Consider the following 26,214-nt stretch of genomic DNA (forward strand, 5'->3'; position numbering starts at 1 on the left):
AACCCGCTCCAGTATTCTTGCCTGGAGAAATCCCATGGATAGAAGAGTCTGGCGGGCTACAGCCCATGGGGTCGCAGAGAGTCGGATGTAGAGACTAAACATCAACATCAAAGGCCATCCTCACAGTGACCTAGATGGTCAGAAAGGAATTAGTCCTATTTTACAGCAGAGGAAACTGAGGCTCAGGAGGGGCAAGTCATAATCCCAAGGCTGCCCAGCAAGCAAATGACAGAATCTCAGGTCTGGAGACCAGTGCTCGCTGCCTTACTGCACAGAGAGAATAGATGAGGGATGAACAGAGCTCAGCAAGGGATCAAATGTTCTAAGCAAGATTCTGGGAGTGCCTGTCTCTGGAGGGACTTACTGCCACCCCCAGGACTCCGCTCACGGGCCCCCACCTCCCCAGCAACACTGTTCTGAGACACCACTGCCAGCCCGAGCTCCTTCTGCAGGGGTGGGACTGGACACCGGTGGACACTCATTCACAGAAATACCAGTTCCCAATACCTGATCAATCAGATGGGAATGGTCAGAGTCCTGAGTCCTGGGACCTTGTTCTAAAGGGACATTCCTTCTTTCCTTGCCAATCCTCACAGTGCTGGTCCTGCAGCTGAATAGATCCTTTCCGGACACTTGGCTTGAGGGCGCTCTGCACCTGTTTATTAAAAGAGGTGGTGTTAGGAAATGGATGGCTTCCTGGGTTCAAACCCTCAGGCTCCGCTGTGTGACCTTGGACACATTCCTTTCCCTCTCTGGGCCTGCTTCCTTATTTGTCACACCACCTTGGATTAGATGCCCCCCCCCCTCCATGTAGTATTTAATCATGTGCCTTTCTTTTAACGAATCTTATGAGTGAAGCCTTCCTGTAAACACGGGGCCTGATGCTGGGGATTGAGAAAGAATAGGGAAGTAAGGACCAGTCCCTGCTCTAAAAAAGCTCAAATTCTCATTCTGAAACGTTTTTTGTTTTTTTGGTTTTTTTTTTTTTGGTCATGCTTTCTCCTTCATGCTGACTTACCTTTTCAGAAAATGCCCCCCCGCTTCCGCTGGAGAATGGAAATTGGCAAGGAGAGAAGGAAAAGGCCCAATTTGCGCCTTTGCTATTTTAGGGGAGGCTGAAATTACGAGCCAAAGTGTAGTGATGTGCTCACTAGAGTGACCTCCGTCCCCCCAAACCGGAGAAAAGCCAGGTCTTTTGCTTAAGTGGTTTGAGCTCTTAGGCGTGAGGCATTATTACATAAATTCAAGCTCGCTCCTGATCCTTAGTACCCTGAGTTGCCTGAAGGGGGGAATGGCACTGCCTGCGTGTGCAGCCGGGGCGCTCGGGCCGCCGTTGCAACCGGAGCGAGGAGCGCCCGCCCGCACCACCTGTCCCCGCCGGCATTCCAGAGTAGAGGCCGAATTGGCAGCAAGCCGGCCCGGATCAGTCGCCGCCTCAGTCCGCGCGGGCCCTCCTAGGGGTGTGTCTCGCGGATTCAACTCCCAGCCGCTCCTGGACGAGCCCCTAAAGGCTGCTGCTTCTCTGGCGGGAGCCGCGCGCGCCCCTCTCTTCGCGCTACTGCTCCGAGGCCGCCGCAGGCGGATGCACGACCTCAGGAGACGCTGGGACCTGGGCTCCCTCTGCTCGGCCCTGCTCACCCGGGGCCTGGCCGCCCTGGGCCACTCTCTGAAGCACGTGCTCGGCGCGATATTCTCCAAGATTTTCGGTCCCCTAGCCAGGCGAAAGCGGGACTCGCGCTTCCGGGCCAGGGGGCGCGGGAGCGGTGCGGGAAGGGAAAGCAACCGCGAGGAGAGGAAAGGGCGCAAAGTTCCGGCTGGCCCGCGGCGGCCGGGCTCGGGGGCTCGGGGGCTCAGGGGGGGAGCGGCGCGCGTTTGGCTCCTCTGCGGCTCCTTCCCCGCGCTTCCGCGGGCACGCTGAGCACAGCGTCTCAGCTAGCAAGTCGGGCTGCTCGCGGACCCCCTTCCCCCACGGGATCTCCGAACGCCGGGCTCTGAGCTCCCTTGAGGTGGCCCCCAAGGTGGGCAACCCGGTGCGGGCAAGAGCAGGGCTTCGGAGGCGCACGGTGAAGGAGCCCGAGATCGGGCAGGCGAGGAGGTGGCGGCGTGCGCGCCAAGGGACTGGGGGCAGAAGCCCCGGGGAGAGTCCGGTGGGCGAAGCGGGATGGGGATGGGAGCCACGGAGCCACCGAGAGTGGAACGAGATGCGCGGAGGCTCGGACCCGTGCTATGAGTTGAGGAGTGGGGCAACGGGGGCAGGCGGGGTCCCACGGGGACGAAACCCCGCGGAGCCGCTCCAGAGAGCCCCGGTGCGGGGAGAGGGCAGGCGGCCAGCGGTAAGGAGTCGGCGGGGGGGGGGGGGGGTGTGCGGCAGAAGCCACAGCGCTGAGCCTGCCGGGAAGGAAGGAAGCGGGGAAGGGCGCCGCCGCCGCCGCCGCCGCGGTGGAGTACTCGGTGCCGAAGGGAGGGGGAAAGGGGAGCAACCGCGGCGCCAGGGGAGGGGGCGCTGCGGGCGCGCGGCGAGCGCGGGCTGAGCTGCGGGATTGACGTAAGGAGCTTGGGTTTCCCCCAGCGTCGGGAACATGGATGAGAAATCCAACAAGCTGCTGCTGGCTTTGGTGATGCTCTTCCTATTTGCGGTGATCGTCCTCCAATACGTGTGCCCCGGCACAGAATGCCAGCTCCTCCGTCTGCAGGCGTTCAGCTCCCCGCTGCCGGACCCGTACCGCTCGGAGGATGAGAGCTCCGCCAGGTTCGTGCCCCGTTACAGTTTCAGCCGTGGCGACCTTCTGCGCAAGGTAGACTTCGACATCAAGGGCGATGACCTGATCGTGTTCCTGCACATCCAAAAGACCGGAGGCACCACTTTCGGCCGCCACCTGGTGCGCAACATCCAGCTGGAGCAGCCGTGTGAGTGCCGCGTGGGTCAGAAGAAATGCACTTGCCACCGGCCGGGTAAGCGGGAGACCTGGCTCTTCTCCAGATTCTCCACGGGCTGGAGCTGCGGACTGCACGCCGACTGGACCGAGCTCACCAGCTGCGTGCCCGCCGTGGTGGACGGCAAGCGCGACGCCAGGCTGAGACCGTCCAGGTGAGTGAGCGCCCGCGGCCGAGCGGGGCCCCCGGAGCCGAGCCGGGGTGCTGACCCGGCCCGGCGGGCGGGCAGAGGATCGGAAGGCGCGGCCGATCGGTGCGGGTGACCCAGGGAGCACCTCGGCGTCCCTGCAGTGGCGCCCGGGTTGGGCTGGGCAGGCGCCTGGCGCCCTGGCGCGTGGGAGCACGGCGCTGTGGCGGCTCGTCCATTCCTACCCGGGACGGCTCCTGTGTCTGCACACGGGTTGGCCTGCTTGGCGCCTCGGAGTGCGCGGGGGGAAGCGGCCGGGAGGCTCGGGACGAGTGTCCCCCGGCAGCCGCCGGGACAGAATGTAGATTCCGCACTGGAGCGCCGGAAAGAGCCGCGCTTTTCGTGTAGCGTGCCTAAGCCCCTCCAGCCTCTCTCTTTTCTCTGCACCCAGCTTCCCAAGCCGCCTTTCTCTTCTTTGACGATCCCGCATTCTTCCCCCTCCTCCTCGGCCTTTCCCCTCGCTTCGACTATTCGCCTCTCTTTCTCTTGCTTGGGATCTTGTCAGCTCCTGGCCGCTTGCTCTTTCCTTCTCCCTCCGTTTTCCTTTCTCACTTTGCTTCCCGTCCTTTCTTTAACCTTTTATGTCTTTTTTCCCCTCTTCCTTCCGTACTTTTGTCGCCTCGCTCCTCCTTTCTTTCCGCTGGCTCTACTCTCCTTGGGCGAATGAATGTCCCTCTGCGGCTGTTTGCGGACACCCAGAGAGAGCTTGCGCCCCTGGCTACTGGCTGCACGCGGGGCATCCCCTGCGCCTTGCGAGTGCAAGGGGCACCTCGTGGGCCGAAGGGCGGGTTGGGACGCTGCTGCGGATCCGGTGTGGGGCTCAGTCTTGAGAAACCTCTCCTGATTTACAAATTCCTGAGCCCTAGAGCAGGGCGCTGCCAGTCCACTTGCTGGGAACCTAGGGCTGATGCTGAAAGAGCTGTTTTATGAAAAGCCTGTCACTTTTGAAGCGAGGGCATTTTCCTCCAGCCAGCTGCAATGCCTGGCTGCTGGCGGTCAGGGAGTGCCATAAAGGGGGAGTAGGAAGGACTCTTTGGGGTGCAGTTGCCCCAGTCAGGGCTCCCATTCTGCTGTTCTCTATAAAACAGAGCGGGCTGCTGCAGGGGATGCCGGGAATGGATAAGGTGAGTTTAGTTGACATGGCCATGCTCTCTGTCTCTCCACCGAGCTGACCACAGGAGGTTGCTGCTGCTACAGAGGCTGCTTCCCTGGACAGATTCCCCATTCCCTTCTCATGGGGAGGGCTGCTCTGCTCCAGACACTGTCACCTCTTGTTGGTACCTCTTGGAATGCAACAGCCAATGCGGGTTTTTCTGTCCAGCCCCAGACGAATGGAGCCCTCCAGCTTTCTGGTCATCACTGAGATTTAGATGGAACCTCACTCCCTACTTACTTTCCCATCCCTCAGTTTACAGTGTCCTTTCTGAATGCTGGAATTCTGGGAGAATCTGTTGAACTTTCATTTCCCTTCCAGCACTAACTTCCCCTGTTCCCAACCTCCTAAGCAAACCTTGACCTTAGGAAGGTTGCCACATCAATCCATTGTGAGAATTGTGTAAGCCATTGTCACTACAAGACTTTAGGGTTGAAGATGTCCACAAACAATTTGGCAATATTGAAAATAATTCCTCTTGCTGATGGAGCCTGTAGGTGTAGTGAGAGGTGCTGATATAAAAAAAGCTCTTGAGGGCAAAAATCGAATTCCACAGCCATGGCTGTGGCAGAGGAGGAAAAATGAAGTCTTGGCCACTATGGACTCCCCGGCCCTCTCTGGAGTTCCACGAGGCACATGTGCCTTTTAAAATCCCTTTGGACAGGTAGTGTGACATAGTGTGTAAACACACATTATTATTATTTTGATCTTGTGTATTTGATGGCCACTGTCCTCTGGCAGATTCCTTCAGAAAATTTCCGTAGGATAACAAGGACCCCTCAAGGGGAGGGCTTAGCCTCTTGGACAGTCCCCTGTGGAAGCAAAATTATTTGAAATGAAATACGATTTCCTTGGTCATCAAAAGGGTGATACCACAGTGCCATCTAGTCTAATAAAGGAAGAATCACTTTCTAAAGAGTCAGAGTTACTTGGATCTTCTGATATTCACCAAAATGAAGTAAAATTTGCTAGAGAAACACGTGGCTACCCCAAGGGTACTTTATTTCCTTAATTCCTACCCACCTCCGGAAATCTTCATCTTAAAGAGTAGTCATAGCTGGAGGGTTCCAGAATTTCCCAGGATGCTGACTGCTTACAGGACCAGTTCTGTGAACTCTGCTAATCTGTGTGAGAGAAGGTGTGCACAAGTGTGTGACAGTGAGAGTGTGTGTGTATGTTGAAAATTTAGAGACAGAAGCATCTGTGCTGGCGGTGATGCGTGAGGCCGAGGAGCTGGTCTCAGGAGACAGAAAGTCAGCCGTGGGGAGTTCCTGTGTGGAGCAGCCTTCCATGCCAGTTGCTGGTGGGCTGTGTGGTCCGCTGAGCTGAGCAGAACAGCAGTTCCGTCTGTTAGGCCTGGGAGTTCTGACGCCTGGGCCTCAGTTCCAGGCCAGCCGTGAGCCAGCTGCATGCCCTTGGACCCGAGCCTCTCCCAGCCTTGTCTGTGTGGAGAGTGCATTCCGGTTCCTGATGAGCTTTGCCATCCCTTATCTCTGCTATGTCTCTGCAAAGTTGTGCTGTCGGTAGCAAGAAGGCAGAGTGGGCAGAAGTCTCCCCATTTATCAGATGAGACAGAAGCCCAAGGGGTTGAAGGACTTTCTCAAGGTCATTGAACTCTTCAGTGATACAACAGGGATCTTGCTCCAGCTTGGGCTGATTCCACAGCCCTGGCTCTGTTGACTGCAACTTCATGAGCAAGGTTTTTTTGTTTTGTTTTTTTTTTTTTTGCGAAAGCACAGTGAGGTATTTCATGTGAGTCATTACCACAAAGTGAACACTCCATGGATGCTCACTGGTGTTATTATCACCTACATCATCGCTGTTTCCAGTCGTTTTTACACATGTGTTTGAATGAGTGATTGGACCAGGGTTGCCGCAGGCATTGGGAGAGAAACAGAATTCTACCTCCCTGAAGCTTTATGCTCACCAGGAGAAGGTCTGGTGGCTGGGTGGCAAAGGGGCGTCTCATTGCCAAGGCGGGAATCACTGCAAAGCTGAGCAGGGTGGGAGTACTCTGGGGGCCTGGTAAATAAGCGTCAGGAGGAGCCGTCAGCAGCTAGAAGGGACACCTTCTGATTCACTACATCCGTCCATGCTGGGGTGGGGGAGGCAGGCATGAGAGGCCACCGAGCCTTCAAGCCAAGACCTGAATCGTGCTCCCACTGCTACATTCTAGAAGTGCTCGGGTGATATATAACTGCTGAGTGCAAACGGCTGCCATCACGCTGCCTGGAGAGGACAAAGAGAGAGTGCTTGGCTGGCAAAAGGCACCAGTTTATTAAGATTTGTGTTTGTTTAAAAAAAAAAAAAAACAACACCTAGAAATTGCATTTCATGCCTCTGTGTGCGAATATGTTGTTTAGGGGCCAGAGCGAAATCCCGCTCATTTGAGAATTCCCAAGACTGCTTTTGAAAATGTATCAAAACATGGTTGCTGATCAGTTCTTCTGACTCCCAGATTCTGCAGGCTTTTTCTCAGACCAAATTCCCTCTGTTTGTAGCCAACTCTAGTGCATCCCTGAGTCTGTGGGAGGACCTCAGAATTGGGCATTGAGAAAGTGCACCAGGCTCATTCGTCCCCGGGGCACTGTGCTGGCCGGCACACTAGGGTGGCAGCTGGTGGCGGGAGAAGATCAGCTTCCTTGGCTACCCAAGTCAGAGAATCTGGTCATCATATTCATGGTGCATCTTAGACATTTAGCGTCTTTACATTTTGCAGCAGTCATGGGGAAGAGTAATTAATTGTCACCTAGAATCCACTAGGTTATCACTGACAGGAAAGGACTATATGGCATTTCTATGGAGCATAGCTTTCTCTCTCTTTTGTCTTCTTTGTGGTCACTCCTTTTTAATACTTGTAGTAAAGGCTTCCTTTTCTTTTCCTTTGGTTTAAAGGTGGCTTTATTTATTTATTTATTTTTGGCCACATGGCTTGCGAGATCTTAGTTCCCTAGCAAGGGATCGAACCCAGACTTCATCAGTGAGAGCACCAGGTCCTAACCACTGGAGTGCCAGGGAATTCCCAAGCTCTATTTTGACACAGCCATGTCTTGGTAAGAAGTCCATGGTGCATGAGCCTGCTCACGGCTCAGGTGCCCATGCTCCACTCCTTCCTTCATGCAGTGAAGCAGGACGATGAGATTGGCATGTGGAACAGGGCGAGACAGCAAGTGAATGGATCAATTTAGGCAGTGGTGCGGTCCTTCTGGTCCCTCAAGCTGTAGGCCACTGGGTTCTCACAGGCGTAGCTTCAATTAGCCGAGGATGCTAAGAGCTGTTATTGCCTCCTGCCCTGCACACATGTATTTCCCAGGAGAGGGGGAGAAATTCACCATGATAAATTAACATCTTTGCCTGGATGGCAAACGTTGCTGGCATCCCAGCCAAGCTCAAAGTTCTCAAGGTGGTATAAAAAGCTATTTGGAATTAGATTTTCTTAATAGTAATTTTAGATTAGTGCTGTTATGTGGCAATAAGAATGTTAGAGCTTGTCTTTTCTAGATATCTGTCGTCAAGTAGTATGAAGTGACTTTAAAGAATAGTCACCTCTTCTATCTGTCATTCGTGAAACGAAATTTTGTGAAGCTGCCCATTATATTCCAGGAGAGATGTGTCATCTTTGCTCTCACAGAACTTAGAGTAGAACAGAATAATTTGGTGTTTTAGATATTTAATAAAGAAGATGGGTTTTGTTTGGAAATGATTTGAATATCAATAATGTCTTCAAAATGTCATACCTTTATTGGAATACATTTTAAAAATAGAGAAAAGTTCATCTGTTTATGTAACAGTTTAGGTCTAATCAGCAAACTTTGTGGAGTAAGTATTATGACCTCTGCCTAGTGCTGGCAGTTGGTGGAGATTAGAGCCCAGACAAATCCCCAAAAGTCGAGGTCACCGTCTTCAGCCTCAAGTATAGACAGGTGGGGAGTGGGGAGGAGCCAGTGATTTGGCAAGTCCACCCCCACTCTGTAAAATGGGAGACTTAAACAGGTTGCTTTCTAAGGCTCTTTTCTTTCTAAAAGATGATGAGCAGGCCAGAAAAAGGAGAGATCTGTTTGGAAAGGCTTCTGGGAATAGGTGGCTTGTTTTTGGGAAGAAACTGGCTTCTCAGGAGACTCGGGTTTCACCCCTGGGTGGGGAAGATCCCCTGGAGGAGGAAACAGCAGCCCACTCCAGTATTCTTGCCTGGGAAATCCCATGGACAGAGGAGCCTGGTGGGCTACGGTTCATGGGGCCCAAAGAGTCAGACATGACTTAGGGACTAAACAATGAACAAACAACAAAATTTAGAAGAAAGGAGGCATTGTGGGTGGATGTGGCATCCTCATGGCATCTCAAGGTCAAGTCCCTGAGAAGGTTCATGCCTGGGGGAGGGTTAGGGAGCCTCATTGTAGAGGTCCTGGAATGGCAACCAGAAGGTCGAACCCCAGAGGTATGAGAAACTCTTGCATGGCAGGAATGTAAGAAGCACAAAAGTAAATGTAGTCAAGTTAAAGATAGAGCTCTGATTTCCTGTCTGGAGTCAACATGGTACCACTGACAAAAAAAAGAGGTTGAGAAGGGGCTCTAATGAGCACTGGGAGGGTATTGAGAGTTGTGACCAGTCTAACTTGCCTAGGTTTCTACTGGCCAAGGCTTGCAAACAAGTGAGAACCGGAGTTCTGAACAGGTTAGAGCTTAGTTGTATACGTAGGAGTCTGTGAACCCAGTTAATCTGAATTCACAGTTGGCAGTATTACTTAAATGATTGCTGCAATTTTGATGTGGGAATCTTAGCCAAGGAAAAGACTGTTTGAATAGAGGAAAAGATTGACAGTTATGATTATATAAAAATGAGAAATGTTTATCTGTCCAAAAATAACCAGAATGAAAAGGCATGTGTCAAACAGATGAAAATATGCACAACAAATAAAACAGACAAAAGGCTGACATCTTTCCTGGAAAAAGAGCTCCAACGAATTGAGCAGAAAAACAAAGGCTATGACCAGAAAATTTTGCAACATGGAACCAAAGCTAGTTTACAGAAAGGGAAAAAGCTTAGTTTTTAGTTTCTAAACTAAAGAAAAAAGTTTAGTTTCACTAGTACTAAAGAAATGCAAATTTCAATTGTATATAGGAAAAGCTTTTTGCTTCTCTAGTTAATTAATTTCCGAAAAAAAACAACTAGGTATACATCACCACCGCCACCAAACAAAAAAAGGGTAGTAGTCAGTGTTGACAAAGGTGTGGTAAATACCATCATTCATATACATTGTTGATGGAAATGTAAATTGAAATGATTCTTCTGGAAATAAAATAGACAAACAGAGAACATTGGCAGTATTTCTTTGACCCAAGATTTCTTTCCTGGGTTTTACTGAAAAACCGTCCTGTACATGTCTTTCTATCACTCACTCATTTATTTATTCATTTATTTACAAATATTTATTGAATATCTCATCAATATGCTATGTGCTGGAGGCACTGTGAGGAACCAAGTGGACATGGTCCCTGGCTTCATAAAATGGGAAAGGTAGACATGAAACAAATAATTCATTACTGAAAATTGTGAGAAGTGCCATGAGGAAAAAGCAGAGGGTGACATGATAATGGTATCCTAGGAGGCTACCATTATTTGTAAGTTATTTGGAGTTATTTGTAAGTGTAACAAATTGGAAAAATCTGAACAATGTATAGGAGAATGGTTCAAAAAATCTCAGTACATCCACTTGAGGGATTATTTCAAAGCCATTTAAACATCCTTTTTAGAGTATGGAAAATTGGTAGTGATTTAATGCTCAGGGGAAAAGAGATAGACAGTTATGGGCCCAGTTTGACAACAATTATGTGAGAGAGCGAGCAAAGGGGTGGGGGTGGAAGGAGAGAGGCAAATCATCTTTCCATCCCTCTCAAATTAAGCATAAAAGGCAAAGAATGGAAGAAAAACACCCAAATATCAATAGCTCAGTTAGTGACTTATTTTCTTTCTCTGTTTCTTTGAAGGATTTTAATTTTCTTTACGAGTATGCATTGCCTTCATAATAAAAATAAATATTAACAGTTTTTAAAATGATGCTTTATTATGGCTTTGATAAATTACACACGTCTGCTTTTTGGTTTCTAAAGACTATTGGCTGGTTATTTCATTAGCCTCTGGATATTCTGGGAGTCCTTAATGAGGAAAGCAGCCTTGGCTAAATAAACTCTGAGACTGAAAGGCAGAGGTGATAAGTTAGACATCGACTGTTGATTTTTCTGATGATTGGCTGTTATCACATTCCAAAGAATCCACAGAACTCTTACACTAGTACAGTACAGAGATATTTGAGTGGATTGCCCTTGCTTGTTCTCTGTTTAAAAATTAAATGAAACAGGAAATTAATAATGGCACACAGAAATAAAAGGCTTACTCTCTTCAGCCAGAGCCACCCAAGATAGCCTGGACTTTGAATACTCATGAGCCTCTTTTCAAGTGAGCTGATACGAGAGCTAATGGTCTGATTAGAAGAGCGAAGTCTTGGGGTTGGGAGAAGCCCTGTAGGTTCTAAACATCCACAGCTGAGGGCTTAGATCAGTTAGTGCATGTGCTGCCCTTATCCAGGAGAGAAGTGGAGTCCAGTCTGCTGCAGCAGCCTCCCCCTAGAGCAGTTTCACTTCATAAGAGCATTGCCCCCGGTTAACTGTAAATTAAGTTGACTAGACCAACGGTCGCCAACTTCTTTGGCACTAGGGACTGGTTTCATGAAAGACAATTTTCTCATGGACTAGGGATGGTGTGGGGATGAGTCAAGTGCATTACATTTATTGTGCACTTTTTCTATTATTATTTTATCAGCTCCTCCTCAGATCATCAAGCATTTGGTCCCAGAGGTTGGGGATCCCTGGACTAGAACACTGCATTCCTCAACTGCTCTGGGTATCTGAGGGGCCACTAAATACAGTGAGGTTCAGAATCTTATTGTTGAAACTCCACAAAGACTACATTCTAGGGACAAGCTATTTTGACAGTGTAAAGAATGTGCTTTGCAATTGGGAAGCTAATATCAACATTCTGTGCCAAATAAGATGAGATATTTAGTCACTGAGATTAGGAGAAAAAAAAGGTATAGATGGGAATATTCGGTCTCCCATTAAAGTGTAATGAAGATTCCAATTAATGGTATATGTCTTCTAATACAATGTCATTGTAAGCTTAGAGAAATATTTGTTTAAACTTTTAGTAAAATATTTATTGGCAGAGACGCTTTCCTAGCTTTGCTAGGTATTGGACTTTGTAGATTATTCAGTTGGTCTTATTGCATGCCATTTGTTATTTCTGCCATTTTGCCTCTAAGAACAGTGTTGAAGACTTTGACACATTTCAGAGCATTACACTAAATAAATCTGTCTTGCACATTCCACTGTGCTTTTTCTGGAATATTATAAATATTCAAATATAGGCACACTTGCAAATTCAAAATAAAATTCAATAATGCAAATTTGGCATAAATTCCATATTTATAACTTAGCAATAGCTTTGAACTTGTTATCCTATGATATAATTGTATCAAATATGAGCTCCTGGGAATTACCAATAAATATATTTTTCTGATTAAACTGTGGGTTCTTTTTTAGTCACAATTTAGGCTTCAATTCTGGTATATATTATAAGAGAATAATTTGCACTTCATTTACTCTAAATTGTCAAGAATCATGTTCTTTCTTGATGTAGATGTCTGCAAAGAGGGCTTCTTATTCAGTTTGATTGGTTTTTGAATTTTACCAGTGGAGATGCCCTACTGAGCCTAAGAGAATTGGTCTGTTTCTGTGAAGAGTGTAGTTCTAATGAATCACTTCCATGCACATTTCGGAAGGAATACAGAGCAACTGAAAGTGTGCAATGCATTGGTTTACATCGAGACCTTTGGAGAAATGAGCAATAAATCTAACAGGTTTCTTTGGAATTCTCCTAAAATTGGTAAGTCACAAGTTTCTACTTCTTAGGTGGCTCTACCTAAGACTTGTTGTTTAGTCACCAAGTCATGTCCAACTCTTTTGCGACCCCATGGACTGTAGCCCGCCAGGCTCCTCTGTCCATGGGATCTAGTTCATTATTTCTACTAAAAATAACTTAGAGACTGAATTTCTTTCAAAGTGTGAAATTTGATGAGTGTGTGAGATCATGCGATTTTATTTCTCCTGTTTGGGCTTTCTCATCATTTATAACTAGAACTGAGAGCAACAAAAATGAAGCTCTGTAAGTCTATAACTTCCTACTAACCCACTTCAGTTTTCAAATTGCTTTGGGATTTTTATGAACCATCCCTGTGAAGTTCATAAAAAGCAAACACAGTTGACATGATATGTGAGAGAGAAATACAAAATGTTCAATATAACCATTTTATTATTAAAAACCTGGAGTCAACAGCTTGATTTAGCAATAAGTCCTAAGGAATTTCCTGGTGGTCCAGTGGTTGCGACTCCTTGCTTTCACTGCTGAGGGCCCAGGTTCTCTCTCTGGTCAGGAAACTAGGACCTCACAAGCCACATCTAATATTTATGAGTGTGTGTGCTTCTACACACACACGATTAGAACTGGTGTCAGCTCCCAGTCATGGTCAGGTAAGGGCATAATGGTTATAAAAGAGCAAAGTAGAAAGAGTGGGGGCAGGAGAGAGGAGGGATTGGAAAGAGAAACAGAGTAAAATTAATATTTCATGGACATCCCAAATGTGTCAAGCACTGTGCTAGGCATTTTCACTTACAATTTCATTTAATCCTTGAAGTATCCTTGCAGTGCACACACTTTCTAAATTCTCATAACACGGATAAAAATTTGGCAAGTACTATTTTAAAGAGAGGAGAAGAGGAGGAAGAGGAAGAGGAGGAGGATTGGAAAGGCGGGTGAAAGGAAGGAAAGGGGTAAAAGAAAGAAGGAGGGAAGGAGTGTTAGGGAGGAGAGAGATGTCAAGCTTGCCTCATCTGAAAAACTTTGAATTTTTGGGACCCTGCATTATTTACCTCATTATTCTGAGCCTGCCTCTGCACCCCACCCAACTAAATCCAGTTGTTAAACTAATTGGATCATGTGGGTATAATGTGGATAACTAAGACTTGTTTCACACTCTGGAGGAAGGAGATTAGGCCCAGTTCACAGCTTTTCAACTGCTCTTATTAGCTTTGCAGGGATCTTTTCTAAAGAGGATCCCCCACTTCCATGGGGATCTATTTTTTTATCCTCCAATTCTGCTTCCAGAACATTATCATTTTGAACAATTCTTGCAAATCTAGAGGCAACAGATTTTGATGGTAGTAGGAAGTGGCACGCTCTTTACTCTTGTCACTTACAACTGCATTTTGTAGTGACTGGTCTAGAAATCTAGAACCACTTTTTCCAAGCTCAAGCGTGACCCAGAAAAAAGAAAACCTCCTTGCATTCTTTTCAAAGTAATATATGTGATTTTGGAATTTCTGTATTAAGTCCTTTCTTCGTAGGAGAAAATAAAATCCACCTTAAAATGATAAAATATTCAATCCAGTTTTGCCAAGCGGAGTCTAATTTCAGTTCACATATTATAATTTATAATTCTGAGTCCTAGGAGCCAAAGCCCCCTTAGACCACCCCTTCTTTCCATCCAGGCTTATCATTTGGAGATCTCATAGCTTCCTTGTCTGTAAACACCATCTGGTGGAAGTGAGAACACTGCTAATGACCTACATGCTTTTGGGTACATAGAGACCAGGGGCTAGTTGTTAGTATCTCATTGGGGGAGTGGCATCTTTGAGAAGAGAGCTGATGATGCTCCCTGGCAGGAAAAGGGTGAGAGGGCAGGAGGGGTAGGTACAGGGGAGAGAGGGAAAGCGTGTCCTGAAGCTTTGCTGTAGGCTTGCCAGAATCTGGGGAAGTGTGGGGTGGGGGAGGGGAGAAAGCCTTACTCACAGAAGAATTAGATGGTTAAAGAATTCGTAATAGGGACTTCCCTGCTGGACCAGTGGTTAAGACTGTGCTTCCACTGCCAGGGGTGAGAGCTCCATCCCTGGTCAGGGAACTTAAGTTCCTGCATGCTGCACAGTGCAGCCAAAAGAGAGAAAGGAAAGAATTCATGATAATTAAAAGGATGTTTTTGTGTTAGAGAGGAAGAATACAGCCACAAAAACATAATTACTGCAAAATATGCTGCACTCGACCAAATAGCCACTTGATGACTACCACTGTGCCTCTGCTAGAAAGAAACCAGCTCTTTCATGAGAGGAAAAACATGGGTATTATGTCTATTTGCATGCTCATGTTAATGGTTCACAGTCAAGCCATTAATTAAACAATAAATCCTTACAAGATAGGACTGGATCAAATAATGCACAGTCTGGCAAGTTGTTTATGAGAGGATGATTCTGGAAATAGGGTCAAGCCTGGGACTCACTGGACGCCCACCAAGCATCTGCAGTCACAGGTCTAGAAGAGTATAGACCAGTTTGAATGAGATATTATATCTGTTTGAGGGGTTTTCTTTTCCCAAATGCTACTTTGTAAAGGGTGGTTTGCCTGGATTTATGAGAAAAGAGCTAATGAAAGAGAACAGCAGGACCATTCCAGGTGAGCCTGCTGTAAAGGGTTCCTGTTTGAGTTAGGGATTCAGCTGACACAGCCTGCAAGGCTATTAGAGTGACGCCAGGCTTTTTGGTAACTTTCCTGCAGTCTGTGGCCAGTGGGGCAGTTTCAGCCCTGCATGAACGGTTTAGTCGCTAAGTCGTGTCCGACTCTTGCAACCCATGGACTGTAGCCCACCAGGCTCCTCTGTCCATGGGATTTTCCAGGCAAGAATACTGGAGTGGATTGCTATTTCTTTCTCCAACCCATGTGGATTAGGAGTTTATATTTAGTTAGAAACACCTGTCCAAGAAGTTGAGGAGTCTTTTTTTTTTTTTTATGTTTTCCCAGTTTGAGACATAATGGAGCAGACCCAGGTAGGCATGCGAATAGCATCTATTTACACACAGGCAGGGCTTTGCTGTTTTCCTGGACAATCATTTTTTCCCGCATTTCCTGGAGGAAGTCTTGGAATCACAAATCACAATTTGTGGCTCGCTCTGAGTAATGAGTCACTTGATGGAATTTCATTTGGTAGATTTAAAGAGAGTTAGTGTTGATCTATGAAGCCAGATGATTTAAGAAATTGAAGCAGTAACAAGTAAATTGCTTTTCTCTTGTACTGCAAAATGCTTTCTAGGCGTTTTCGGCTTTTCTTTTTAAAATGGATTTATAATACTGTTTCTCGCCACCTCAAGGCTTAAGTTTTGAGCTTTGCTCTGTTGAATCCTAAATGGTTCCTCATTTCCCATGAACAGATTGTCCAATGGAGTTTTAAATATCTTGTTTTGGACCATAGAAGCTAGAGTTTTTTTTAATTCTCCTGGAAACACAAATGAATATACATTTCCTTTTAGAGGTTTTATGTCTTCTGACTGATCTCATGAAAAAAAAAAAAACAACAACTATGCACATCCAAGTTCAAATTATTTACTTTTATAATCAAGACGTGCCATTGACCAGCCCACCCTCACTTGCCTTTATTTATCTGTTTATCTGGGAGGGGAGAGGAGGTGGCTGCTAGAGGGGACAAAGAAAAGAACAAGCCTGGCTGCTTCCTTCAGACCACTCACTGGCCTCTGAGCAGGAGGGATATGCGAGTGCACACTTCCTGGAACTGTTTGCAAAGTGCTGGGGTGGGCGCGGGGGCAGGCAGCTGCCTCTTAGAGCAAACAGGGTACCTCCAGGAAGGCCGGAACGGAGAATCTCTCCGCCCGAGAAGTGGAAAGACCAGAGAGGCTCCCAGTGGGCCTTTTCTGTCTTTCTAAGTTCTCCTGCAGTCCCTCCCCTTGTGGACACGTGCCCCGCCCCCAGCAACTTCAAGGCGCTGTGTTGCCAGGACCCTTGAGAGTCAGTCATGGTGAGAGGCAAATTGCAACTGACACATGAAAAAAGATCCCTGTGTTAATTGCCTGCACGTCACAGAAATTCCACAGATCTTGAACTCATCGAGGGAAGATGTGGTGTGACTCAAGGTTTGTAATCCCAGAGCCCAGCTGACAGTGTTGCCAATGGTTAATGTTCAATAAGTGTTTCAAGCTGCCGAGAAAAATAAAGTACCACAGGAGTCCGGAGGAGGGGACAGCTGACCCACAAACGGGGTCCTGGAACCGTGCTGAAGAATGTGTCATGAGGAATAAGATCTAGAATTTGAAAGAGGACTTGGGACAGGTCAGGGCTCTCACTACCAGAATAGGTGAGGCATTGAAATAGGAAAGTGAAATTAATATAGCAGATTTTTCATCAGTCTGGTTCTCTAAACCACAGGGACCTCTCGGTGAGCCTGGAGTTTGGTGGCTTCAAGGAGACATATAAATGTACAAGAATTCAATTCATACAGCTACAGTTAGATGAGGACTTCCAGGAAGATGCTGAAACGAGGAGTAATCATGGGGTATTGTTGAAGCGAGCAGCTGTCCTTACAGGGTTGCTGTCAGAGATGGGGGCGGGGGACTCAGTAGGTCTGTTTGCTGGAAATGGTCCTCTGTCCTACTTCTCCTGTTACACTGCTCATCCATACAGCTTTACCTCTTGTACGGATTTTCCACCATGGTGGCCTTTGTAAGACATAAGGTGAACAAACTGCTTATTAAGGTAAGACAATGGAGGCCCCATTTTAAAAAGGTTAAGATGTACTCGAAAGTGTCAGAGCATCCCAGGAATCATTAACAGTGTACGGAATGCACAGCCTGGTATTTTCCAAAGGCCACACTAACCTTTTCAAGCATAGAGCAGGCTAAAAGGAATAGATTTCCTCACCATTTGATGAGTAAAGAAATCTTTTAAATGCTTATTTTCATTTACTCGCAGAAAATCATCTCTGTGGAGCTCAACACAGGGAAATGAATCTCGAACATTTTAGCAACTCACTTAAAGTATCATTAGAGAGTACTTGGCTTATTAAAAGCTGAAAACCAAAGACCAGGAGACCTCTGGAACTAATAACACCTAGAGAGTAAGCCAGAGGCACCTATGCCCTTGTGTTTGCCAAAAATGTCTTTGAGTTTAAACTCCTCATTGTTAAGGAGGGAAGCTTAAGTTTTGTCAAACCTTTTTTTCCCTTTAAGTACACCCACTTTTCTATGTAATTGGCTCAACACTGCTATTTGCATAATAGTCATATTTTTCTGCTTCCCAAGAGGTCTGTTAAGTGGAAAGGTGAACTACAAAGCTTTGCCAAAGTGCACATTTGTGTGTGATGTGCAATTCTCAAATCACAAAGAAAATTATATTGTTTCCATTGAGTTTATCTTACATTTCGAAACTGAGGATTCAAAGCTTATTGACCCCGAGCCACGTTTAACCTGCTTTCCTAACACGCTGCCGAAGAACACTTTCCTGAGCCTTGACTCTTCGAATAATGTTGGTGCCATGAGCCCTGAGTTTATCAATGCCCTAAAGCAAAGGCATTTTTCTTTCAGCTTTGGTTTAACGATAAGATTTTTCGGTTAGAATCAGGGATTTCCTCACAGCGGGGCCATGTGTTAGCTAGGAGGTTAACTACCAGATGAATCCTTTATCCGCCCCGCCCCCCCCAAGTCTTGGTTTGTTGAACTGTGAAGTGAGAGATATCTCTAATTCCAAGTGTATTGGGCATTTGCGTCTAAGGATGTATGTCACCCAGGTCTTGATACATAGTATGTATTTAAGAAATATGTGATATTATCTTTTTTTCTTTTCTTTTGGAAGAAGAGGACAGATACGTGAGTATCTGTCCTGGATTTATTTATTTTTAAATTTACTTTTATTTGGCTGAGTGAGGCCTTGATTGTGTCATGTGGGATCTTTCCTTGTGGTATGCAGGCCCCAGAGCACACGGGCTCTCTAGTTGAGGCACGTGGGCCCTGTTGTAGTGGCGCTCATGCTGAAGTTTAGTTGCCCCATGGCATGTGGGATCTTAGTTCCCCGACCAGGGATGGAACCCACATCCCCTCCATTGCAAGGTGGATTCTTAACCGCTGGACCACCAAGGAAGTCCTGAGGATGACATTTAAATGAATCAGAGGGCTCGAACTTTGGCATGAGGAAGACTTAGATTTGAATTCTGCCTCTACTGCTTTTTGTGGCAGGGGAAGGGACAGGGGTCTGTGTGATCTCAAGCAGATTACTGAGCATGGGAGCCTCGGCTCCTTTATTTGCCGTGTGGCCATAGGTAACATAAATATGCATCTCTAAGTTTGTGTTGTGAGGATTAAGTGAGATAGTGCATATAAAAGCATGTAAGTGCTCATATTGCTGTGGTTGGTATTGTTATGTCCTTCACAGCGGTCATGATCAGTTTGGGGTTACTGCTGATGGTGTCCTGAAAACATGTTCCCTCCAGATTTGCTGGGTTTCATCTCATGAGTTCTCGTATTCGGAGATGGTGAAATGTGCAACTTCCTTTCCTGTGAATGCCCTTGGAAGCCTCTTGCCCACTTCCTTCCTGAGTATGGGGTGGGGTGGGGGGGGGCTAGGTCCTTGCAGGTTTCCTGATTGCCGTGTGCTTCTGGATGTAGCCGGAGGGCATCAGATTGCAGTGTGGAATGGAGGAACGGTATTCTGTGTGTGATAGTGATCAGATCAGGAAGATAACAGGACACTTGGCATCCGGCATCTGACAACTTGTCACACAGGTCACTTTTGAGCCCTAGTTTCCCCTTGACAAGGTTAGCCACTCATGCCAAGGGTTTCATGGCCAGAATTCTGGCTGAGCAATAAACCCTGACAGAGAGGGAAAATGTAGGCTGGCAGGAAGGCTGGCATGGCCCTTAGTGTCACAGGCTGGGACTTGCATTCATATGAATGAATCGCTCATCAGTTGGTTTCGCTCAGGGACCAATGCAACATAAACTGATCAGAATAAAGGGGAGTGGAAAGAATCTAAATTTCTAATGACAAGGAGTTAAATGTGTTATCATAAATCTATTCTCTGGATAGATTACTCTGTGCAATTATTTTTAAAGGAAAACTTGGTAATTAACATTAGAAAAAACTTATAATGTTAGCTGAAACAAAACATACAAACATAAATATATTGTATGCTATATAAGTTTAGTGTAATTAGAAACTTAAAACAAGAACAGTAGGCAAATCTACAAAGACAGACAGTAGATTAGTGGTTGCCTAGGGTTGGGGGATGATCGCTAAGGGGTGTGGGGTTTCTCTGGGGACTCATGAAAAATATTCCAGTATTGATTGTGATTAGGACTGTACATATCTGTGAATATGCTAAGGAACCTTGAATGGTACATTTTAAATGTATGAGATGTATGTTATGTGAATTATATCTCGATAAAGCTGTTAACAAAAATCAATAGCAACAAACCTTATATATTATTTGCTTACAGCTTACTAACTAAATGAGAATTATTTAACCAGATATTCATATCATCAATGTTCTTGGTTCTGCCTTATTAGATTTACATAGTTTGTTTCTGAATACATCTCCATCCAGTTACTGAAAATGTATCAAGAGCATATCTTGCTTTAAATATAAAACTCATACAACCTGAGTCAAAATTGTCCTTTGGAAGAGTCAACAAATTTCAGGATCTGATTGGTGAAAAATGTTAAAACTTAGACGTCTGCTGTTATTAACACTCTTACTAGAAATTCATTCCTCCTGTGTTCTAGCCTCCTTTGCCTTTACTTTGAGCACAACTAAAATCTTCTTCTTACAGTGTTTCTGTGCATAAGTGATTATATGTGTGAATGTGGTATGCATGTGTGAGTAACTGTGTGTGCACAAACTGTATGTGTGTATGTGATATTAATGTTTTACTTTTTATGTGCATGGAGGCCTACATAGAAAAGAAATAAAGAGCCAAAGAGGTGGTTAAATACTGGGGGCTTAGATGCCATTTTAGCAGAGGGTGATGTATTTGTGGAGAAGTTGAAAGGGCTTCCCTTGTGGCTCAGAGGTAAAGAATCTGCCCACAATGCAGGAAACCTTGGTTCGATCCCTGGGTTGGGAAGATCCCCTGGAGATGGAAATAGCAACCCAGTCCAGTATTCTTGCCTGGAAAATTCCATGGACAGAGGAGTCTGGTGGGCTACAGTCCATGGGGTCACCAAGAGTCAGACATAACTGAGCGACTAACACTTTACTTTACTTGAAAAGGCAAAGGAGAAGGGGTTTGGGATTCTAGGAGTGGAATATTGTGGGAAGGTAACTATATGGGGAAAACTAATGGCAGAGAAAACTATGTCCCCTGCTTCTCAGTTGCCTTCAGCTCAGTATAACTCAGTGGTAAAGAATCCTCCTGTCAATGCAGGAGATGCAGGGGACACATGTTCGATCCTTGGGTGGGGACGATCACCTGGAGGAGGAAATGGCAACCCACTCGAGTATTTTTGCCTGAAAAATCCCATGAACAGAGGAGCCTGGAGGGCTACAGTCCATGGGCTTGCAAAGAGTTGGACACGACTGAATATGCGTGCTCTCTCAGTATAATTCTTATGCCAAAGAGGCATCATTTGGGGCGGTATATTCTGGTCCTCTTCATAATCATAATGCAGCTCAAATTTACAAATCTTGATCTTAAATCCAATTTATAAATTCAAACAAGAATTAGTTTTTGTTAAAATGTTCAGAGAAGTGAGCTTCAAACCATGGAGACTGAAGAACTGGTGGGAAGATGAACTTTTTCAAGTGAATAATTTTTTAAAATTAATTAATTTATTTTAATTGGAGGCTAATTACTTTGCAATATTGTTGTGTTTTTTTTGCCATACATTGACATGAATCAGCCATGGGTGTACATGTGTTCCCCATCCTGAACACCCCTCCCACCTCCCTCCCCATCCCATCCCTCAGGGTCATCTCAGTGCACCAGCCCCAAACACCCTCTCTCATGCATCGAACCTGAACTGGTGATCTGTTTCACATATGATAATATACATGTTTCAATGCTATTCTCTCAAATCATCCTACCCTAGCCTTCTCCCATAGAGTCCAAAAGACTGTTCTTTACATTTGTGTCTCTTTTGCTGTCTCGCATATAGGGTCATCGTTACTATCTTTTTAAATTCCATATATATGCGTTAGTATACTGTATTGGTGTTTTTTTTTTTTTTCTGGCTTACTTCACTCTGTATAATAGGCTCCAGTTTCATTCCCCTCATTAGAACTGATTCAAATGCATTCTTTCTGATGGCTGAGTAATATTCCATTGTGTGTATATACCACAGCTTTCTTATCCATTCATCTGCCGGTGGACATCTAGGTTGCTTCCATGTCCTGGCTATTGTAAACAGTGCTGCGATGAACATTGGGGTGCACGTGTCTCTTTCAATTCTGGTTTCCTCGGTGTGTATGCCCAGCAGTGGGACTGCTGGGTCATATGGCAGTTCTATTTCCAGTTTTTAAAGGAATCTCCACACTATCCTCCATTGTGGCTGTACTAGTTTGCATTCCCACCAACAGTGTAAGAGGGTTCCCTTTTCTCCACACCCTCTCCAGCATTTATTGTTTGTAGACTTTTTGATAGCAGCCATTCTGACCAGCGTGAGATGGTACCTCATTGTGGTTTTGATTTGCATTTCTCTGACAATGAGTGATGTTGAGCATCTTTTCATGTGTTTGTTAGCCATCTGTATGTCTTCTTTGGAGAAATGTCTGTTTAGTTCTTTGGCTCATTTTTTTTATTGGATCATTTATTTTTCTGGAATTGAGCTGCAGGAGCTGCTTGTATATTTGTGAGATTAATTGCCTTGTTTGCTATTATTTTCTCCCATTCTGAAGACTGTCTTTTCACCTTGCTTATAGTTTCCTCCATTGTACAAAAGCTTTTAAGTTTCATCAGGTCCCATTTGTTTATTTTTGCTTTTATTTCCACTACTCTGGGAGGTGGGTCATAGAGGATCCTGCTGTGACTTATGTCAGAGAGTGTTTTGCCTATGTTTTCCTCTAGGAGTTTCATAGTTTCTATTCCTATGTTTAGATCTTTAATCCATTTTGAGTTTATTTTGTGTATGGTGTTAGAAAGTGTTCTAGTTTCATTCTTTTACAAGTGGTTGACCAGTTTTCCCAGCACCACTCAAGTGAATAATTTGATAAAAGCTAGTCTCTCCATTGAAGTTTAATTCTGAAGGTCAGTGACTCCCTAGTTATCCCTCCCCTCCCCATGGTCACATGTTATTATCTTTTGTCTCCTATGATTTTGTCTTCTTCAGCCTCCCCATCCATAAAACTCTTGGTTGTCCTACAGTTTCTTCCATTAAATAACATAGTCATAAAAACTACAGAGAGAAGAGAATGTTCAGAGTGGTCTTATTTATACACCAGCAGCCCCTTTTCCACATTACTGCCATGCTTTTTATACTGAAAGGCAAGGAACAGCTGCTTCTCTTGGCTTTGGTGTCCAGCTCAGCTGTTTCATATTCATCCTGTTGCCTTAAGCATCTGTTGATAGGTGGGAAAGCTCACTGTGAAGAGAAGCATTGTTGCCTTGGGTGGCTTCGGCCTAAGACAGGCCTGACCCCTTTGTCTGGCCCTGGAGCAGAACGTGTGTGTTCCTCCCGGTCCTCATTAAGTACAGCTGTTGGGTACATTTTAGTAGATGAGAACCGTTTCCGCAGCATCTCTATTCTGAGAAGCGAGCAGCAGTGTCCAGAATATAACTGGACGAGGCCTGTGTGCAATGGAATGTCTGTAAGTGGCTGGGCCTCACTGTGGAGAAGCCAGCCCGTTATTAGTTCTCCTTGTCTCAGAAATAGAGCTTTTCACTCAAATCCCCTCCTAGGCCCTCATTTTGGACCAGAGAACCTGGCAACTGGGGCTCTCTTTGGTTGCAACCCTTCATTTTACAGACGAGATGGATGTCCCTGTTAGCAAAGTGTTTTGCTTTTTAATAAAGCCAGTTAGTGGCGTTTTGTATGTCCCTAATAATCCACAGTATTTCGGAGTTGTTTCCTGGCCTCTTTTGGTCACTTTTCTGGAAAACCTCTTTCTCTTCATGTTTATGATTTGGGCTTTAATCCAGGATATTGAAATGGTAGATTGCCCACAGGATTTATAGTTAGCTTTCAGAGATACCTTAAAAGGAAGAAAAGTTCTAGAACAATGAAAGGCCTGAAACAGTTTCTTGAGAACTGTTCTTGTTTGAAATTTGAAAAACAAAACAACCCCCAGCATCCCTCTGCTCCCCCCCACTACCTTCTGTTGTATTCTATGGATGTAACCATTGCCACACGCAGTGGTGGACAAGTATGTGTGATGAGTGGAATTTATGTATTCACCCGAGGTAAAATGCCCTGAGACTTTCCACATTGGATGTAAAGGCTTGGGCCTGGGAACCTCACTAATGACTTTTTAAGAGCAATTCTTTACAGAGCCCAAGTCTTCAATCTTGTAACTGGACCATCACCCCCAGTGACAGCCCACTTTGAAGGAGGCCTCATAATGACAAGGTACAGGCTCTTTCTAATGGCTTTAGCTAATGGAAAACCTGGAAGGGGAAAGTGAAACTGTCCTCACATTTCACAGGTGAAAGGAGAAAATCTCTAGAAATTTTGAGAAGTGACAAAATTTAAAAATTTTGGTTTGAAATGCAAGAAGTAGCAGGGGATGATGAAAAACACTTGAAAGTGCTTGCTTTTGTTATTGGCAGTGATAAAAATGTCTCAACTTGCTTGCCTCTGGATTACTCACCTAGCAGAAAAAATCAAGGGTGATCAAAATTTCTTAGGAAAAGGAAAGAATCTGAAGGACAAAGCTGGTCACCTAAAGGCTTTACCTCTGTGGTCATTTCCCCATTTGGGGCACTGGGTTCCTGGTCCATCCTAGCGAGGTCTATGTGGCCTGCGGGATCCACAGGCCCCTTTACATTTGCATTTTTATTATAGGCTCTTTCTCTAAATTTGATGCATTCATGTAAAAGTGTTCTATGTAAAGCTTGGTACTCATATAAGGGAGTCAGTGTAGGGTCTGGTATTATCTTGAGAAGTATGATATTGTTAAGCCAATGTTCATCTTTCTGGCTTGATATCAAAGACCCTGGTGCGATTGATAAGAGCAGGACCATCCTGACACCCTTAGGTTCCCTATTGTTTGATTTTGTAAAAGTGACATAATTATATTTCATAGGAAACACAAACAGTGGATATGTTGTCCACAGACACAAAGTGATTCTAAGACAACTTTAGGACAGAGACTCAAAAGAAATCACCTGAAATTCCATCATCACAACATAATTGTAAGGGAGTGGCTTTTGTTTTTTCATTCTCTATGTTTCTTTTGTCAGGACAAGTCATCATGTACATACAAGGTTTGGTTTTGTTTGATTTTTTTAATAGTGTAAGTATACAAGTTATGTTTATAGTTCTCTTCGTGCTCATCTGTATTTTCTCTATTTTCAGTAATGAAAATTTACTACAAAATTCATACCAAAATTGTTACAGAAGAAGAAAGTATCCACTTCCTATGGCACAATATAATTTTAACATCTTAATCGAAGCTCTTCAGATCCATAGTATCTACTAGTTTAACAACTCAGATATTAATATTACCCAAATAGAAAGTACACATAAGGGTTTTGTATCCACCTTTGTTTAAAAATTTTTTTAATCAATTGATTTTTTTCTTTTAGTTGGAGGCTAATTACTTCACAACATTTCAGTGGGTTTTGTCATACATTGACATGAATCAGCCATGGAGTTACATGTATTCCCCATCCCAATCCCCCCTCCCACGTCCCTCTCCACCTGATTCCTCTGGGTCTTCCCAGTGCACCAGGCCCGAGCACTTGTCTCATGCATCCAACCTGGGCTGGTGATCTGTTTCACACTTGATAATATACATGCTGTTCTTTCAAAACATCCCACCCTCACCTTCTCCCACAGAGTTCAAAAGTCTGTTCTGTACAGTCTCTTTTTCTGTTTTGCATATAGGGTTACCATTACCATCTTTCTAAATTCCATATATATGTGTTAGTATGCTGTAATGTTCTTTATCTTTCTGGCTTACTTCCCTCTGTATAATGGGCTCCAGTTTCATCCATCTCATTAGAACTGATTCAAATGAATTTTTTTAATGGCTTGGTAATATTCCATTGTGTATATGTACCATAGCTTCCTTATCCATTCGTCTGCTGATGGGCATCTAGGTTGCTTCCATGTCCTGGCTATTATAAACAGTGCTGTGATGAACATTGGGGTGCACGTGTCTTTTCAGATCTGGTTTCCTCAGTGTGTATGCCCAGAAGTGGGATTGCTGGGTCATATGGCAGTTCTATTCCAAGTTTTTTAAGAAATCTCCACACTGTTCTCCATAGTGGCTGTACTAGTTTGCATTCCCACCAACAGTGTAAGAGGGTTCCCTTTTCTCCACACCCTCTCCAGCATTTATTGCTTGTAGACTTTTTGGATAGCAGCCATCCTGACTGGCGTGTAATGGTACCTCATTGTGGTTTTGATTTGCATTTCTCTGACAATGAGTGATTGTGGAGCATCTTTTATGTGTTTGTTAGCCATCTGTATGCTCTTCTTTGGAGAAATGTCTGTTTAGTTTTTGGGCCCATTTTTTGATGTTGGGTCATTTTATTTTTTTGGAATTTGAGCTTAGGAGTGCTTGTATATTTTTGAGATTAATCCTTTGTCTGTTTCTTCATTTGCTATTATTTTCTCCCATTCTGAAGGCTTTCTTTTCACCTTGCTTATAGTTTCCTTTGTTGTGCAAAAGCTTTTAAGTTTCATTAGGTCCCATTTGTTTATTTTTGCTTTTATTTTCAATATTCTGGGAGGTGGGTCATAGAGGATCTTGCTGTGATTTATGTCGGAGAGTGTTTTGCCTATGTTCTCCTCTAGGAATTTTATAGTTTCTGGTCTTACATTTAGATCTTTAATCCATTTTGAGTTTATTTTTGTGTATGGTGTTAGAAAGTGTTCTATTTTCATTCTTTTACAAGTGGT

At 44.9% G+C, this 26,214-nt stretch overlaps 1 protein-coding gene across 1 annotated transcript; it reads left to right on the top strand.

Moving 5' to 3' along the window:
* Positions 1-1,033: 1,033 nt before the first annotated feature.
* Positions 1,034-16,928, top strand: LOC122435877 (heparan-sulfate 6-O-sulfotransferase 2). Its single transcript, XM_043459971.1, has 3 exons — positions 1,034-1,719; positions 2,570-3,088; positions 16,918-16,928. Exons 1-3 carry the CDS (start codon positions 1,292-1,294, stop codon positions 16,919-16,921), a joined length of 951 nt encoding a protein of 316 aa, XP_043315906.1. The 5' UTR covers positions 1,034-1,291; the 3' UTR covers positions 16,922-16,928.
* The last annotated feature ends 9,286 nt before the right edge of the window (positions 16,929-26,214 follow it).

Source organism: Cervus canadensis, chromosome X (genome assembly GCF_019320065.1).
Source record: "Cervus canadensis isolate Bull #8, Minnesota chromosome X, ASM1932006v1, whole genome shotgun sequence".
Classification (NCBI taxonomy): Eukaryota; Metazoa; Chordata; class Mammalia; order Artiodactyla; family Cervidae; genus Cervus; species Cervus canadensis.